The 19490-nt window shown below is 40.2% G+C and overlaps 2 protein-coding genes across 2 annotated transcripts in view; both read left to right on the top strand.

Annotated features, from left to right (window-relative positions):
* LOC306740028 (metal transporter CNNM4) overlaps positions 1–4767 on the top strand; it is a gene marked incomplete at both ends in the record, with an annotated part of 36109 nt that extends 31342 nt beyond the window's left edge. Inside the window, 2 exons of the mRNA XM_079222131.1 lie at positions 3305–3483; positions 4501–4767. Coding sequence (XP_079078257.1) covers positions 3305–3483; positions 4501–4767 — 446 coding nt within the window. The remainder of the gene's footprint in view (positions 1–3304; positions 3484–4500) is intronic.
* Positions 4768–16942: 12175 nt separating this feature from the next.
* On the top strand, positions 16943–19314 carry LOC306740037 (interleukin-1 beta-like; the record flags this gene model as incomplete). The annotated part of the gene is made up of 4 exons (XM_079222139.1): positions 16943–17156; positions 17668–17832; positions 18473–18606; positions 18724–19314. 4 exons carry the CDS (start codon positions 16943–16945, stop codon positions 18967–18969), a joined length of 759 nt encoding a protein of 252 aa, XP_079078265.1. The 3' UTR covers positions 18970–19314.
* Between the last annotated feature and the right edge of the window lie 176 nt (positions 19315–19490).

Here is a 19490-nt window from a genome sequence, read left to right as displayed (position 1 = left end):
AACACCAAGGACGGGGTGGGGGTGCTGGAGGGGGTGGGCCGGCCTGGCTCTTGATTCACCAGGCGATGGCTTTGAAATTTGTATTGCCTTAGAAATGGGTCGAATGGTAAATAAAGGCCTGAACACAGAGGGCGGAGAATTGCTCCGGCGCTGCTCTTTACGGGTTGAAGCGATTGATCGGTGATAAAACACCTGCTATGACGTCACCGATTGTAGGTGCAGTGCGTTCAAAGGTTTCCCTCCGAGGACGGATGCAGTGTAGCAGCAGTGTTCTTCCCTCTGTGATTCAGTGTACATTTACCCTTTACAGACGGAAAAGAGTTTCAAGACGGCAGCTGCTTTTTTGGCAAATAAGCTCTTTGTTCAAACCCAAAACAAATATTTTATTTGCATGAATTTTGCAGAGCAGATGGCAAGATGCTATAAATGGTCCATTTATTCTTTTCTTTTTTTTACAGAATTGCCCAAATTCTTTAGTATATTTTCTGAAAAGCCACGATAGTAAACCTCTATACTAAACCTTTGGGTTTTGAACTGTCGACGGGTAATAACAAGAAGTATGAAGTCGACACCGTATCTGTTTTTCCTTACTTTGTGACAATTTATAGCTTAATTGATTAAATAAATGGCAGATTAATGCTCGTGAAAATAATTGTTAGTTGCAGCTGTAGTATTTATATAAAAAAAAAAAAGTTTACAACCTTCAAAAATGTTTTTATATTAAAGCTGCTGTGAGGAACTTTGATGTTGTGGTGACTTTGGCGGCCCCTGTGGACAAAGGCGGTAGTGTTTCCAACGAGGACCAGAGTCCCATTTTACCGCGGCTCCCCGTAAATCATATGGCGGGGAATCAGCATTAAGAATAACTATATAGAAAGAGACAATTTTGTGTTTGAGACGGGTTTGTAACTAGTTAAAAGTTCCTCACAGTCACTTTAAATAAATATTGGTGATAGATTTTGTAAACTCTATTAATTCTCATGTCACAAATGCATTCACAGTGTAATTCCCTCGAGATCCAGAAGTATTGACGGACCATTTTTATTTATTACATGTCTTAAACTTCATGTGCACAACAGTTTAGTAGCAAAGTTGATCAAAGAGCTTATTGAACAAAACGTTAGCACGGTTTCTTAAACTGTCGGCGGGGCAACTGTGATCACCTCTGAGATCCAACGCAGAAGGATGGGACGCCACGAGACAGCCAGATGGACCTGAAGCGTCTGCTCTGGGTGCTTCAGATTAGATTTATGAGTAGTATTTAGGTGTAAGATCACTGTAACTGTGAAGTAGATGCAAAGAATGAAGAAGAGAACGTGGAGCTACTGAGATGCAGCCTGGGATTATTTGTTGGGGTTATTGTTGTCCTATCCCTCACTTTCATGGTGGAGTATGAATCTAGTTTTCTAGACTCCAAACAGCATTGATTGCTGAAATAGATTGTAGTATTATAGCGTACACAACAAATAAATATTTCCTGTACTTGATCACAAAAGCCCCGTTCCAAACGCAAATCCCACCACCTACTCAGTCTTGATCTTCTTTACAAGACGTGGATGCAGGACTGCTGTTTGGAACTATGGGTCCACTTTGATTTTTAGAAACACTAACTCTGTTTTAAAACCTTCACTGACGTCTTGAAGATCCAGTCGGTCTCTTTCTATAAATTATAACACAGAAAAGTGAGAAAAAACGTATTTTAGTGAAATGCAGGTAGTGATTTGGTAAATTTGTCTATTTTCTTAGACGTAATCGTCTGTCCAAAATGGAAATTGTGTATTTAAAAATGGAAATGTAATTTTCTCGTGTTAGTTTCACGGGGACGTGTTTCTCACTGTGTTAGTTAGAATGTGGCGAGTCATGTGACTGAAGCTAAGAAAATGGGAAAACCAAGAAACCTTTTAATAAGAAACAGCTCTTCTTTCTGCTCTTTCTGCTTCCAGACGCGACATGAACAGCAAATTGCGCAAATATTTCACTGTAGTTTGGACAAATTTATCGTCTTAATTTTTTTTTCATGAACAGAAGTCTGTGACGCCGTCGTGCGAAGTGCTAAGAAGCAGCTTTGAGCGCTTCGCTTACTCAAAGCTGTAGATCTAAATCCAGAAAAGTGTCCTCCTGTGATCTCAAGACCGACATATAATACACATTAAGTGAAATCTAACAACTAACTAGAACTTTAGCCGTAGAAATACATGATTAACAAGCCGGCTTAATCCATTGAAGGCTAACACCGTTGACGTGTCCAGGTAAAACAGTTTCCTATGACTCACTGAGGCCCCCTGCTGGACGACTCACATCTACCGGTAATAACACGCAGCAGCTGGTAATGAGCATGTGTGTGTGTGTGTGTGTGTGTGTGTGGGGTTGTGTTTGGGTGAAACAAGCATGTCAAAATAAAAAGGTAAACCGTCAGCTGGGTGACGCACTGTGGATGTTAGTCACCGTGGTTTCAGTGTCGGGGTGGAAAATAACCGGCTAAGTAGGGGAAGTCTTTTCAGTTTTTAGGTGTTAGCTGCTAATAATTATGACGAAGATTTGGGCAGTAAACAACTTCCGGAAGTGGTGAAACCTGTTTTGATTTCACTGAAATATAAATATATATATTTTTCATTATTTTCTCTTAAAATAAATCTAAAAATAGTAGAGTTTATTTCCATATTTGCCACTTTAACAGTCGCTGAAAGCCAAAAAAAGTTTGTCAAATGAATCCATTAAATTAATGAACTGAAAGTTAGCCAGCGACCATTTTGGGTTATCGATTATTAGTCAGAGGCATGTTTCATGCAAAAGTGTGCTGCTGCTGCTTCTTAAATGAGCGCACGGCTTCATATCACTGAAGGTTGAATCTCTGCGTTTTGGACTGTTGGTCGGATAATAATTTGAATTTGAAGATGTCGCCACGTTGGGCAGATTGATCGGTATTGAAAAAATGAGTTTTTTATGTCATTTTGTTGTTGTTGTTTTTTAAGCCCGTTCGGTCTCTTTTGCTCTCACATAATTAATTTCTACAGATGTTGTATTTTTTGTGTGTGTGTGCTTTCATTCAACCTCGTGTGTCGCTAATCAGTCATTCACATCATTCACGTTAGCCTGCGTTTGAACATGCACTGCATCTTGTTTCCTCGAGGTCCTCCATTGATCGGCATCCGAGAGCCTTTAATTCACGAATGGCTTTGAAACCGTAGAACAAAGCTCTTTTTAAATGAATTAATGCAGGAAGACCTGACAGCTCTTTCATCACACAATCCTGTCCTTTTAGGAGCTGTTAATAACCTTTTTATTTCCCCGTGTGTGTGCGCAGAGTTTCGCTCGCCGTCCCACATCAGCGGCTTGAACCGCACGGCCTCTCTGAGCGGCGCCGACCGGAGCGAGTCGCTCTCCGTCAGCGGCAGCAACAGCCAGCTCAACAACAGCATCCCGCCGCAGACGTACACGCCCGACTTCTACGTCCGGGCGCTCACCGACCTGCAGTTCGTCAAGGTTGGTCACGAGTTTGAATCTTTCCACATGCGTGGACTTGGCGACGGCACAGAAAAGGTCGCTGTCGTGATGAAGTCGGTACTTTACCAGCGTGTTCATCTCAACATGTTCTTTAGCCTAATGAGTCTTTTAAATGCGGTTAACAGAGCTATATGTAGCTCATCTACATGCAATCACAACCACAATGTATAGATTTAAACCTAAATGTTTCGTCATGTGCTGTTTATTCGTGCTTTCTGGCATAACAAGTGTATAAAATAGTTGTTTTTGTTGTTTTTTTCCTTCCTGAGAGTGTTTCACTGCTTTCAAGCGACGGGTTGACATTTTTGGAGAATTTGCTTTCTTCTTTCGGGGGAAATGTCGATCCCATCTGTTCGTCTGCAGCGTCACGTTCACTTATCGATCTGCTCGGATTCATTCAGCGCGAAAGCAAGTCAGCTGATTTCCTACATTTTTAAACTGTTTTCTTTAAAGGTGCTTAATTCGAAATCCAGAGCACATCTATTCCCTCTCAAAGAAAGAGACGTCGCTGTTGAGTTTTTCAAATGTATTCTTTGAGCATCAACATGCCATCTCTACGGCCAATAAGATAAGATAAGATAATCCTTTATTCGTCCCGCAGTGGGGAAATTGCAGGATTACAGCAGCAGCCTCGCACACAATAGAGACACATAGTAAAACAATCAAGTTATATAAATAAAATAATAATAAACAGTAGTAAAAGCAGTAAGAGAATAGCAATTTTAAATAAAATAAAAAAATAAAAAATGATTAGAACGATGACTAGTAGCAGAAAGAAAGCGACAAGAAGTAACAAAAATAACATAATATAAGGAAAAAGCTCAGTAGTGAGCAGGAGCCGGTATACATGTACAATATGATACAATATCACCAAAAGTAGGCCGAGCGCACCAAAATCAGTCTAGCTTGATGAATAGACGGGTAAGAGGGAACGCATGCGTTTGTGATTTTTGGGGTGAACCGTCCCTTTTTTAAGCTTGACCTCCTTCCCTTCAGATCACGCGGTCCCAGTACCAGAACGGCCTGATGGCGTCCCGTCTGGACAGCACGCCCCAGTCCCCGGAGAGCGGCCACAGCGTGATTTGCCTGGACCAAACCACTCCGCCCGGCATCGGCAAACCCAACGCCACCGCCAACACCGCCGTCACGGACCTGGGAGCCGCGACGGAGAACGGGCCGGACGAGACCACGCTCCTCCTCCTCAACGAGCAGAACTCACCGCACACAGCCAACCACCACAGCCAGCTGGAAAACAGCATCTGACCACCACCAGACTCCACCGTCTGCACGCATGCACTGCTACGCTCGAATGTATGCTGAGGAGGGGAGGAGAGTGTGTGTGTGTGTGTGTGTGTGTGTGTGTGTGAGTGTGAGTGAGGAGAGAAGTAAAGAGACAAGCCATGTGCATGCATATTGTGTAAATATGCAAAGGATTCATCACACACACTTTATTGAGGGAACATTTCCATCACGAAGACTCGCCGCAAAAAACCAACACTCATCTATGGTAGTTCATCGGCAGGAAGGAGTATCCGTATGTGTGTGTGCGTTTGTTTCTGTGTGTGTGTGTTTGCACATGCGTTATCTGATCTGAAGGAACTGCTTGTCTGGACCAGGAAGCTCCTCCCTCTCTCACCCATCGGCGTCTTTCAGAGGCCTCGCCGACTTGCGAGGTGTCTCCCCCCGTGCGTGTTTTTAAGTATATGTGTGTGTTTCCCGTTCACTGTCCCTAATCAGAGACTCAGGGAGACTCCGCCCTTCTCCGCCTCCTCCTCCCTCATGCTGAGGCACACACACACACACACACACACACACAAACCAAACCCACCGCCGCCGCATGTGTAGCAGCCTGCACCCCCTCCTCTGTACAGCTAGAAGACAAAGACGACCCGAGCATGTCAGCGAAGTTCAAAGAAAGTAATATATGTTCCGGAGAAATTTATAGTGAGATATTTATTGGCCGAATTCTGTGTGAGACGGACACACAAGACTTTTCTGTTTTGTGGTGCGGGTTGGTGGGTGTTTTAGGTTCTATCAAATTTGTATTTTTGTTCCCCCCCTCCTTGTTTCCTGGATGGAAACAGAGAGTAGCCGAGAGCCTTTGTGTCCCAGAGTTGTTCAAAGAGATTTAGCAGCGATTGACCCAATCAGTCTGTATCGTGACGAAGACAATCAATAAGATCATTGTGAATGTGTTGAATCAAATGTGTCGGGTACGTTAACTGTGCCCTCAAACAGCCTCCTCTTTGTGAAACCTATTGTTTTAGTTTCCGCCGTCGCCGGATCCTGGAAAGTTTGGTTGTATAGGAATCCGTTTTTGTTGTTGTTTTTTGCAAAGATGGAAGATGTTTCAGTGCACTTTGACTTGACGAGTCTTTTTCCGTGTGCGTGTGTGTGTGTGTGTGTGTGTGTGTGTGTGTGTGTGAGACCAACATGGCCATCACCAGATTTGGTGGGAACAGAAACCAAAAGAGGGAAGCTTGATCACATTCTGACTAGAAAATACTTTAAGAAGTGTGTGTGAAAATATACTATTGTCAATGAGAGGGGACGAGAAATGTGATTTTTATTTTTGCCTCATTGTGAGATTTTACATGTTCATTGGTTATGTTTTGGGATTCCTTAATTTTTTGTTTGTAAATCTGATTTCAATCTGAACAACACAATCGTAACATTTATTGTTTTGTAGCCAAACGCAGCGCTCAGCCCGACATCAGCCACATTTCGTCAGCTTTATGGGAAGCAATGATGTACATTTTATGATTATGACAATGTTTTTGTTTTTCACAGAACTGTACACACTCCAGTTATATTTTACTGTGTGAGAGTTTAAAGGGAAAATCTTTCCTAGAGCTCATAAATGTTGTGTCTTGTGATGGATTTTTCTTTGACTGATTTCTAGCAGAACCACAGTGGAGTTTCATAGATTCTTTTTATTATAATTTTTTAACATGAAAAGTGAATCATACAGACACGTTTTTATTTTTAAAACCAAAGAGAAAGGGCTGCTTTCTAGTCTTGTTATTCCTGCGAAGATGCCCGGCGATTGATTTACAACTACATGTCCCAGAATGCAATGCAGGGACTGGAAACGTTTTTTTTTTTTCTCTCATCTTTGTTGCTCTGCTGTAAGTGTTTTCTTCTTCTTCTTCCACTTGAACACGCAGGTAAATCCAACGAGTTCTCATCTGCTCTCCTAATTGTTGGGGAAAGGGATTCTGGGCAACGTAGGACTTCAGGAGTAATGGCTGAAAGGAAGCCGGAACACCAAAAAACTTTAATTTCAGACACGGGTGATCACAAACTAAAGATTTATGAGTTTGGAAAACAGCATCAGAGTCTCAATCAACAGATTTAAAATCCCTAAATTCCTCTTCCGTCAATGAACAAGCGAGTAAAAAGTAAAACTACTGAAGCAACCGATATCCTTAACGCTCCAACTCAAAACAGGGCTTCTCTCCGACATGAAAGAGGAATTAAAAAAGCAAATTTTTTCTCCCCTTTTTTTCAACGTGAATCTGAAACGAAAAGTTCGCTATAAAAGGATGATTTCACTTTAGTTTTCTAATGAATTGGCATGACTTGGTATTTTGAGGTTTTCTTGGAAAAGCTTAAATGTCACAAGTGTTTTTTTGGTTTTTGTTTGAAAAAAACTTTTGAGTCTGAGCTGATGCCGCACATGAACACTTGCATAATGATTATTTTCTGAAGCGGCCAAAACAAGATGGCTGATTTATTTCTGTCCATTTTTTGTGTCGCGTGACTGAGACGGCGTTCTGCCAAAGACACGAGCGGCGATAATCTAAAGAGTCATTCGTTGGTTTGAGGGTCTGAGCTGTGCAACACGTGTGCCAACGATGCTTCTAGTTAACTCCGTTGCTTTAGGGTCAGTTTGTTGACCCGAACCCTCTGAAGGCCGCATGTCGAGGCCTCACACTGCCTTGAAAACACAATTCCAGGTGTCCTCTGACGCACTGTGGTGCTGTTTAGTTTAGTTTCTACACCAATATTTCAATGTGTAGTCCAACACACTAAAATCACAGCGGACTGGATTCACGGTAACTTTATTGGTTGAGTTAAACCTCTGGGAAAGTTATAGCTTCAGAGGGCAAATGATGGAAAATCTGCTCTAAATGAGAATTAAAAACTTGAATTGTTCCTCTTTATGCACTGGTGATTGTGGTATTCATGATAGATGGGCTGTTCCACTAGTTCACTGTTTTGTGAATTGTAAAATATTTGGACAAAGCGTCTTATGTTTAGGTTGTTTTATGAGGGAATACAAAATAAATGTCAAATTAAAGAAAACTAGATTCTTCACAGTGAAGTATTCCACCGTTGATGACTGTCGCCTAGTTATGCCTAGTAGTCACTTAAGATGATTTATTTGAAGGTCGGGAGGCTAATTTACCTCTCATAAATATAAATCACTCAAGGTCGATGATTTTATTATAGAGGGGTTTCTTTTATTTTGAAAAACTGCAATATTTGTTCTCGGGTTTAATGTCCATATTCGTAAATGAATAAATCTGTCCTGGACTGTTGGCATTCAAAAACTACAGCTCCCACGAGACAGAGCGTGCTAACAGCTGGAAATATTGGATTTAAAGATTGGTTTCTCCTGGAGCATTGAGCTGATGAGCGTTGTCATGCACTGGACAACAATAATGGCTTTTTTTGTTCTTTAAATAATCACAAACTCGTCATCTTTTTTTAATCGTGAAGATGTGACTGTCCAGTTCAGTAGTAAATACACATTTATCCTTAGACAACATCAGCAAAATGTCAAATATTTTGTGAGAGACTGTTGAAAGAAAACCCTTTTTGAGTAGAATGCTGGTGATTTTATTTTGAAAGGTACTGATGTTTAACTCCGTATGTTGTTGTTTTTTTCTGCTTTTGAGAAATGTTTCTGTTTTTATCTTTTAAACAAGAACTCCAAATTGATTGTTCTCATCATTTTCGAAAGGGAAGTTGAAACGGCCCGGACTCTTCTGTGATTTAAAAATGAAAGCACTTTAGCAAGGAAAGCAGTATTCCCAAAACAATTGCCAAAGTTTCCACCCCAGTAGCTTCGGTCGCAATACTGTTACTGACCCGGATTTCATAATCGCCGTCATCATCGCTGACTCCCCAACATGATACTGATCTTTACTTTTCATATTTAGCTGTCAAGCGTTCAAGGAGCTCACTGACTCACTGTTCTGTTGCCTTCACTGTCTCTTTCATGACTGTACTGGATTATTACTATTCTTTTGTGTTCATTCCTGAACAATGTTTTGACACAAACAAACACACACACACACACACACACACACACACACACACACACACACCCACACACACACCCATTTCAAATGACTGTTTCTGTTCATTTTGTAGATTTTTATGGCTGAGATTGTTAATAAAATGTTTAGTTTTTGTTTATGCGCCTCCTCCCTCGCCTGGTTTAAATTGTACTGGGTTTGGGTTCAATATGTGTGTTTTTTTCTTTCTTTATACCTCAAACACTGTCAGTAATCTTTAAAGTTTTTTTTATTTGTCATGAAGTTAATTTGGGATCAGAGCGAATAGAGCGTTTCTTTTTGGGAAGTGAAAAAAAATTAACTGATTGTCCTTCATTCTCTGGCATGCTGTCACTTAAAACAAACAGAGAAACAAGGTGTACATACTGTTTTATAATTTTGTTGTCTTAATGAGTTTTGAAGATGAAGAAAGTTATTAATAAACCTGAGATATATTTCTCTATGGACCTTTGTGATTGTTTTGATTTCCTCTGAGGACTTTATTTGTAAAAAAAAAAGTTATTTATTCAACTTTAGGCTGATGACGTTGTTTTTTTTTTTTTACTATTTTAATTGAAATGAATGTGTTACGTGTGTTTGACTCTTCTTTTTACTTTGAGCTCTTTATTGGCCGCCATACACAGTAAGCTGCGGTGTTTGCATTGATAATTGCTAAATAACCGTATATTATAAATACGAAATATCTAAAGGAAATGACCAGTACTTTGACTTCCCCTTTCCTTTGTTGGCGTGTAGATGTTCATGAATTACTCACTTGAGAACACGCGCACGCACACACACATACAGCAACGTCACAACGCCGCGCGGTGATGAAACGTCTGCTCGCGGTTTATTGCTGCCAGTCCGGCGAGTTTGTGCACGCGGAAGTGAGCTGATTTGGGGGAAGTGGGCTGAATTGAATGCTTCTCTTACAACACCGGGTATTTGTGTCGGCCTAACTGGTTATCGCAGGAAGACAAAGCGAAGACAAGAAGAATGGAGGTGGATATATAACAATGACGTATTTAATTACAGCGGATCTGACGACGCTTCATCCGGCTGCTGCGGTGGGAGTTGGTTGCAGATCCTACGTCACATTTCGCTCTTAATTGTATGAAAATGACGCCCACCGCTACCACGTGACACCCCGCACACCTGTGCTGTTCAGCTCTTCAGGAGCATCCAAAACCACTGCGGCACCAACATCTAACGTTCACAGAGTCACGGGGGAGATATTGAACATGTTTGACAGAACCTAGTGTCAACATAATAGACGTTTTACCAGTGAAATGTAGATTAATTTAAATTGCTCATTAGACATCAGAATGGCCTTTGAGAAAGTGTTATATAGTTTTATTATGGGATAGAGGATGAGATGAGGTGTTATTTATCCAGACAGAAAGAAGTGTGAAAAATAAAAAATACATATATGTATATATATATTTTTATATATATATATATATATATATATATATATATATATATATATATATATATATATATATATGTACATGCTTTGGACATTGTAGCAATGCATAGTGCACTTTATACATATGTTTGTGCAATACTGTCACTATATTCTGTGCCTTACTTTTATTTATTTATTTGCCTTAAGCTTATTTTTGTACTTTTTGCCTTAAGTTTATTGTAATTCTGTGTTAGGACTGGAGGACCTAGCAAAATAAGCTTTTCGTTGTACAGAATAACTGCCTATTATCTGTGCATATGACAATAAAATGTTTTTTGTGTTTTAGATCCTTCTGTTTCATAGATGACACATTTCATTGTATTTTAATGTTTCATGTCTAATTGTAGGATTTTGACCAATGAGCAGCTGACTAAATGTTCATTTTCCTCTTTAATTTTGCCCTTTGGCCGAATTCTGATTTGTAATTTACAGTTTTTTTCAAGCGTCAGATGTTATGAAACACGTTGCCGTTACATATTGTTATCATGCAGACAGTTTCAGCTTTTAAAGCCGTTACTTTGTGCATATTTGTTGAGTTGGGTTCTTTTTTTTAATGTTTTATCTTAACTGTTTCGAGAGCAGGAAAAGTTCAAAATTGTCAGCAATTTCAGCAAAGATATTGTAACTTCATTTATTTACAAATTTCAGTAACTTGTATTATTTCTTCTTTTGCTCACTTCCTTTCGTTTAATAAATAAAAACGATGGATGTTAGTGGGATGTGAAAATGCTGCTTTTCTGACAGAAACTCCTGAATTCCAAAACATGAGTCGGCAGCAGAGAGTGATTCACACAGGAAGAGCAACAACGTGTCACTGACGACAACACACACTTCACTGCTGAAGTCCTGCAGACTGTGGGCTGTGTCGTTGTTTCATCCTCAGGGATTTTACAAAGTTTCTTCATGATATGAATACTTCTGTCAGAATTGATGCCCTGTGGGAAGCAGGATCTAGGAGCATTTTCCCAAGGAGACAGTCGGCCTTCCTGCAAGCCCGTGCTTCAGGCTGGAGAACATGTCTACACACACAATGAGTTGTCTCACCACAACACGAGCCGGGGTCATGACCTTTGTTTGAGGATATTGGCGTGTGGCTTCGTTCGTGGTGGGAACGATCTCTTGGTCCAGAGACTTTATTGCGGTTCCTCTGCCACTGCGTCCTCCACCTGTGTAGTGAGACACGCTTGGGCAAACATTCATGCATTTTATATTCCCTTTTTATATTCCCTGTGTTCTGTGTCGTCCCAATGGTGCTGAGCTCATCGGTACAAGTTGGTTTTCCTGTCCAGCCGACTGTCAGTTGCACTTTTACCTTTATCTTTGGTCGAAGACTAATCAAAAACATATTTTGCACGTAACCAGGTGGAAGTCCTTCAATCTGACCACAATTTTCTTTTGCTGTCGTCATCATTTTGCATTAATCTGCTGCGCTGCCTCCTTCTGGACTGCTAATGCCATAATGCCACAAAGTGTCTCTCCCACTATTGCTTTTAGCTCTCTTCGGCTCCACAACGTCTTTCCCTATTGTAACCATTGGAGACTCTTTGGCTGGGATCCTTTTCTTTTTGTTTTTGAAGTGAAGCTATTTGAGATTCAGCGCTGCAGTGTCTACATTCATCTGTCCGAGGGCCGAGGGTGAAAAAGTGCTTGTTTTCATTAATGTGAGAACTCAATTCCTCTCTCAAACTTTACAACATGGTCGGGTCAAATGTCCCATTCTGGATTCATTTGAGAAGCATCCTCTGCAGTAATTTTAATCCATGTTGCAACAAATGTAGTGCTATTGGTAACATAACTATCGTATATGTATACTTTACAATAAATAATTTTGACCAAGTCAAGGGGTCAACTCACTAGGAGGCTGGCAGTAGCACCCAGGAGCCATTTGGTTAGTACGTCTGCACTGCACAAAATGGGGAATTCTTCATCCTGAACAATGACTTGGTAGTTTATCATTTCAGCAAAGATGACAACACTTCATATCTTTTTTTATTTCAGTAACTCCGTTGTGTCATTTCTTCTTTTGCTCAATTCCTTCAGTCTAATAAATAAAAACGATGGATGTTAATGGGATGTGAAAGTGCTGGTCCACTGACAGAAACCGGAAACTCAGCAGTTAAAGGAGAGTGATTCACACAGAGGACAACGTGTCACTGCAATTACAACACACCCTACATATTCAATACATACACACACACACACACACACACACACACACACACACACACACACACACACACACACACACACACACACACACCTCAGCTTAAGACAAAACAAATCTTTCCACTACTGTCATGCTACTTGGACACTATAGCCTGGATTTTCCAGCTTTAGCACCAACTGTTAGCTCCAAGCAGCCAAGCTGTACCCAGCATGCCGTTGGGCGGGGCAACAGTTGATGGACTTGTATTGCACATTTCAACAACAAGGCAACTCAAAGTGCTTCACATAAAAGCATCAAAACCTAATGCAAAAGAAAAGAAGATTTAAAAACAGTTTAAACATTTTAAACATAAAAAATGTACATCAATTTACAAGTTACAAGTTCAGCCGTCTTCTGGTTGTAAGAAAGGATTCACTTTTGTGGGATATCTGCCAATTACACACATGTCTTTGTATTGCTACGAGCGCTGGTGTTTACAACACTTATACATCTCCAAAATGAAAACAATCTTCTCTGACTCTGGTCTCAGACAAAGACTCAGCCAAAAGTCACTATCTCCCCTCCGAATACTAGTAGCAGTAGTAGTAATAGTAGTAGCAGTAGTAGTAGTAGTAGTACTAGTAGCAGTAGTAGTAATAGTAGTAGCAGTAGTAGTAGTACTAGTAGCAGTAGTAGTAGTAGTAGTACTAGTAGCAGTAGTAGTAATAGTAGTAGCAGTAGTAGTAGTAGTAGTAGTACTAGTAGCAGTAGTAGTAGTACTAGTAGTAGTAGTAGTACTAGTAGCAGTAGTAGTAGTAGTAGTAGCAGTACTAGTAGTAGTACTAGTAGCAGTAGTAGTAGTAGTAGTACTAGTAGCAGTAGTAGTAGTACTAGTAGTAGTACTAGTAGCAGTAGTAGTACTAGTAGTAGTAGTAGTAGTAGTACTAGTAGTAGTAGTAGCAGTAGTAGTAGTTGTAGTCGTAGGAGTAGTAGTAGTAGCAGTACTAGTAGCAGTAGTAGTAGTACTAGTAGTAGTACTAGTAGCAGTAGTAGTAGTACTAGTAGTAGTAGTAGTAGCAGTAGTAGTAGTACTAGTAGCAGTAGTAGTAATAGTAGTAGCAGTACTAGTAGTAGTACTAGTAGCAGTAGTAGTAGTAGTAGCAGTACTAGTACTAGTAGCAGTAGTAGTAGTACTAGTAGCAGTAGTAGTAATACTAGTAGTAGTACTAGTAGCAGTAGTAGTAGCAGTAGTACTAGTAGTAGTAGTAGTAGTACTAGTAGCAGTAGTAGTAGTACTAGTAGTAGTACTAGTAGCAGTAGTAGTAGCGGTAGAACTAGTAGTAGTAGTAGTAGTAGTACTAGTAGCAGTAGTAGTAGTACTAGTAGTAGTAGTAGTAGTACTAGTAGCAGTAGTAGTAGTACTAGTAGTAGTACTAGTAGCAGTAGTAGTAGCAGTAGTACTAGTAGTAGTAGTAGTAGTAGTAGTAGTACTAGTAGCAGTAGTAGTAGTTGTAGTCGTAGTAGTAGTAGCAGTACTAGTAGCACTAGTAGTAGTAGTAGTAGTACTAGTAGCAGTAGTAGTAGTACTAGTAGTAGTAGTAGCAGTAGTAGTAGTTGTAGTAGTAGTAGCAGTACTAGTAGCAGTAGTAGTAATAGTTGTAGCAGTACTAGTAGTAGTAGTCGTAGTAGTGGTAGCAGTAGTAGCAGTAGTAGTAGTAGTAGCAGTAGTAGTAGTAGTAGTAGTAGGAGTCGTAGTAGTGGTAGCAGTAGTAGCAGTAGTAGTAGTAGTAGCAGTAGTAGTAGTAGTAGTAGTAGTAGTCGTAGTAGTGGTAGCAGTAGTAGCAGTAGTAGTAGTAGTAGTAGTAGTAGTAGTAGTAGTCGTAGTAGTGGTAGCAGTAGTAGCAGTAGTAGCAGTAGTAGTGGTAGCACTCCGGATTCCCTGGAAAGCAGTATTTATACTGTGTGGATTTCGAAATTGAGTATATTGAATGTAATTCAACCTTCAATAACCACAGAAAACATTTTAGGAAAGCTGAATAGCAGCTCAGTAAAATGAGAAGCCTCGTCACCTTCGGGTATGTCTTCGTGCCTCTACAGGCAGAGTGACTTCTTCTGACACATGTTTAAGCATGAAAGAAATATATTTTTGCAGATATGCACTATGTTTCCTGTTTTGTAGCTGGGTTTCGTGTTGATTTTTATACAGAGAACACTTAGTTTATCATATAAATATCAAATAGCTGCAGCCCTGCCTCCTGCAGACAGTGTGAATTGAATCAGATAGAATACAGACCGGATGACGCAGCTTCTGTTTGTAGCACAAGGAAGTGAAGAAATATCAAATTCAGCCACTGTTATGCAACTGTCAACAACAAGCAAGTCTGCTACTGCTGGTGGAAATTTATTTTGCCATCAAAAGAACCGCAAAACTCCAAAGGACCGGCTCAAAGACGTGGGAAGATAGGTCATAGATGATGGGAGGTTTATCATTTCATACGCAAACTGTTATCTATGTACTTTTTAGTACTTCTCCAAAATAACACAACGTTTACCTAGTTGTGACTAATGAAAATGTATCTTCAATCATTGCAATATATTTTTTTATTATTTATATTATTATAGTCAATAGTCATGACAGTTTAAATCCAGGGTCAGTAGAATGGTGGCTTATACCACACTTTTAACAGCTTTTAACATTATACAGTGTTATTATGCTCTTGCTGGAAAACCTTTTTTCATATTTAATCTGGTTGCTAGAGTCTTCAACTAGTAGTATATCAGAAGTAAACTCTGTTTACTCTAAAGTGCAGCACTTCACCACAGGTTTTCTTTTGGAAATACTCCACGTAGAAGATTGAGAAGATTGATAACTCTCAGATTTGTCCGCTAAATGCATGGCTGCAGCTAGCAGTTAGCTTAGCACAAAGAGTGAGACAACTAGGGGAGACAACTAGCTAGGGTCTGTCCAAAAGGGCCCCAAATCCACCTGTAAAGCTCAATAATCAACTAGTTATATCTCATTTGTAATATGTACAAAAACTGAAGGGTAAGAGAAGGCCTAACTCCTCTGTAAAAAAGGCATAGTTCTGTTTTCAGACTTAGATTTTGGTACGGATTAAATAAAGGAGATACGCCGTGTTGATTAAGGACCTTCATTAGTGAGTAGCATTGTCAATTACACATTTTCTCCACGATTGAGATAGTTTTTGACGTATCACAAACGTTTCTTATCAAAGTCCACATAAATCCATGTGTAGAGGAGGGTGCGGTGGATGAATGGCTCAGACAAACATTACATTTAAACCCAGGAGGCTATTGTTCGCATCCTGTGTAAAAGAGTCAAAATTCACTTCTTTATTTAACCCAAGGTTTTAGTGTCTGAACCTAAAGGTAATTGAGAGTGCAATTTCTTTAGGTGTATTATTTTAAAAGACAGGGTTGTCTATTCCCTCAAAATGTTAAAATGTTAATATGCATAAACATTCTAACATTCATCGCATATCTATAAATGTTGATACAAAACATATTTTATGTTCATCTGTTGTCTGTGCACTTTATTTTAATTTTATATTCTAATGTAGAATAGTAGATTTATTTGTAAATATTCCTCCCATTATTGCACTTTCGTTAAATGTTTATTGTTATTGTTAAATGTCATGCACCTCCCTGCCAGGACAAATTCCTTGTATGTGAAAACATACAAGGAAATAAATGGTTCTGATTCTGATTCTAATTCGCTTATTTCCCAAAAATGTCCTGGAACCTTTACTATAAATCTTAATCCACACTGACGATGACCAAACAGCTAACAATGATAATATTGGTAATTAATGACGAATGCATTTCGCATGTATTGTTTTCTTCTTGAGTCAAACAAATGTGTGTCGCAATCCCACTGGGCACCTGAGCCGTATGGGCACGGCAGCAGTGTGTAAGTACAGTATTTCATCACAGCCGATCGCAGTGAGCTGCGCCGTCTGGACCATCCCACTTCCTGTCGAAGAGGGGAAATTCCCTTCAAGGACTCTGGTGAGTGTATATAACCCCTGCAGGTCAGCACAGAAAGGCAGAACACTTGACAAGAGGACGACTGCCGGCATCCAAACCAAACACACTTCAAACTACTTTAACAGGTAAATTGACTTTTCTTCTCATTTTTCTCCTGATCTGGAGCAGATTCTGAATAGGATCTTTGCTTCTCTTACTTTGACCGGACACATTCAGTGAGCTTTCTTTAACATCATGTGCTGCCTGTGAAACTAGAGGATGTATTATGTTTCTGTTTGAACCGCATATATGAATACTGTCCTCTCCGGAGCGTATAAGTGCCTTATTGCCAGGTTTTGATTCAGTAGTGAGTCATATATCACAATTTTATTTCAGGGTAAAGATAAAGGTAAATACATTTGGCAAAAAAATAGTGAAAAGGGTGAAGTTACCCTGAGAATCCAGCTGTTATTTCCTTAAATGTTCTGCGTTTAAGTGACACTGTAAATGTATCTTTCCTGCAGCTTTTCCTTGCTTCAGAAAACAACAACAATGGAATCCGAGATGAAATGCAACGGGAGCAACGTGTGGGGCCCTGAGATGCCCGAGGGCCTGGACTTTGAGATCTCCCATCACCCGCTGACAATGAAGCAGGTGGTCAACCTCATCGTCGCCATGGAGAGGTTTAAGGGCTCAGAATCCCCGATGAGCACCGAATTCAGAGACGAGGACCTGCTCAACATGATGCTGGATAGCATCGTGGAAGGTAACAGAGGAGGCTTTATTTCAACACTTTCTGTGCTGGTTTCTCTGTCAGCATGGAGTCTAAACTCTGTTGCCAACACCGAAAAGTTCCTGAAAAGCTAAACAAATCTGTAAATGTGAAAACAGCTGCCATCTAAGTCCTTTTACCATCAGGAACAGTGGGAGGTGACTTATTGAGAAGGAGTGAACCGTTTATGATCTCATTGGCCTTCGCTCAGTTGTTTATCACAGATCCACCCACACTTTCCTTCATTTATTGCTTTGTTCGACTGACGTCTCCTTCACTTTCCTATACATTTTATTGCGCCTAATCTATGCAAAGTCAAAAAACTGTACATTTGCGATGAAATAGTTGATCATCTGCAATAAATTACCCAGAGAGATGTTCAGATTTCCGGTTGTCAACACTCACTTGAGCAGGAAGAGAGATAATCTGTGGCTGTTTTTTGAAATTCCTGCTGCTTCCTTAAAAAAGACAAGACATTAATCAGGTGTGCCTCTTTTCTCCTCAGAGGAAATAGTGTTTGACTGTTATTCAGCTCCACCACCTCAGATCAGCTGGACGGGCGAGGAGCAGTGCAGCATGACCGACATCGAGAAGAGGAGCGTAGTTCGGGTCCAGAACAGCATGCAGCTCCACGCGGTGATGCTGCAGGGAGGCACGGACCTCAAAAAAGGTGATTACATGTAACAGTTAGATCATTAGAAAATCATTCTCAACAAAAAGTTAATGATGGATATTTCAATTTTAATTTTTTTTTTTTTACAGTTATTTGAACTGAAGGTGGTTTCTCTGTACTTTGGGGAAATACCCTGGAACATAAACGAGAAATATTTCAATTTACTGTCAACCTGGACTCAGTCACAAGCAAAAGTGTTTTGAATGTCAAATCTGAATCATGAAAGTAATCAGTAACTAAAGCGGTCAAATAAAGGTAGCGGCATATTCATGATGATAATAATAATAGTAGTAATAATAAGAAATACTTTAATAGCAACTTTTAAAAATAGAGTTTACAAAGTGCAGACAAAGCAATATAACAACAGAAAGCTCAACAGTGAGGCCCAGAATAAGTAACATCCTTATAGAACAATAGATTAAACATTGAAACCAACCGACATGAGATATCATTAGAGTATACAGTAGAATGTTTCCCTTTAGCTGAATAGAAGTATACAAAAATCAAACATGTATAAATAATAACAAAGCAGTTTGATGCCTGGCCTTTTTCCTGTTGTGCAAAATGCAAATGCTCTTTTATCGTAGTCTTTCAGTCTTCAATCAAAATGAACCTCTGTCCTCTCTTCTCTCCTCAGTTCTCCTGAACATGTCGACATACTTGCACCCTGCCCCCAGCGTGGTGGGCAGAACCGTGGCTCTGGGCATCAAGGGCACAAATCTCTACCTGTCTTGCAACAAGGATGGCGACACGCCAACTCTGCATCTGGAGGTAAGAACCTCGACTCCGTACATGATCCTCAGTGAATACTTTGCAGCACGATGAAAGGGCAACGCGGCGACCCTTTACGCAGTGGTGGGCCTGACCTTTATCCTTTTCCCACCTCAGGCCGTGGAGAACAAAAGTCTGTTGAGCGGATCGGGTACGAGCATCAGCTTGGACAGCGACATGGTGCGATTCCTCTTCTACAGACAGGACACCGGGGTGAACATCAGCACCCTCATGTCCGTCGCCTACCCAAACTGGTACATCAGCACGGCGCAGCTCAACAACAAGCCGCTGGCAATGTGCCTGGAGTCCACCAATCACTCCCAAGTCTTCAGCATCCGAGAGGAGGTCGAACATCAGAGTTAAAAGGCTGCAAAAGATGCCCAAAGTGAGATGTGGAGCTGCATCCAGAGGGGGGCCAAGTTTGACCCTCTATGAGGAAGCACTTTTTTTGGGTATATACTGCAATTTTTTGTATTCAAGAAAGCAACAAAGACACTTCGGCTGTCTGGTAACAAGTTGCGAGTATTATTGAGCTTCTATTTACGGTCTGTACCAAGTACAGACAGTGAAATGCTTCGTGTATTGACTTAGGTCAAGTTTCACCAGAAGAGGGCATCATTGTGCTTCTCTGGCGAACACCCTGTGTATTTATTGTGCCGAATGACATGACATACTGTTAATGCTTTTATCTATTCATGTATTTATATATTCATGCAACGTTTTGATATTAATGTATTTATTTATTTGGACATCTGCCTTACTAACAATTATTTAAATGATGTGCAGCGAAATATTTAATAAAGCCTTGGAACTTATTTGGATTTGTGTTTTATGTTTGTTCACTCAGGGAAATGATAAAGGACTTCACACTAGATATCAGATAT

Source organism: Taurulus bubalis (assembly GCF_910589615.1).
Source record: "Taurulus bubalis genome assembly, chromosome: 8".
Classification (NCBI taxonomy): Eukaryota; Metazoa; Chordata; class Actinopteri; order Perciformes; family Cottidae; genus Taurulus; species Taurulus bubalis.
The sequence above is the reverse complement of the archived record's forward strand: the minus strand, read 5'-3'. Positions and strand labels throughout refer to the sequence as shown.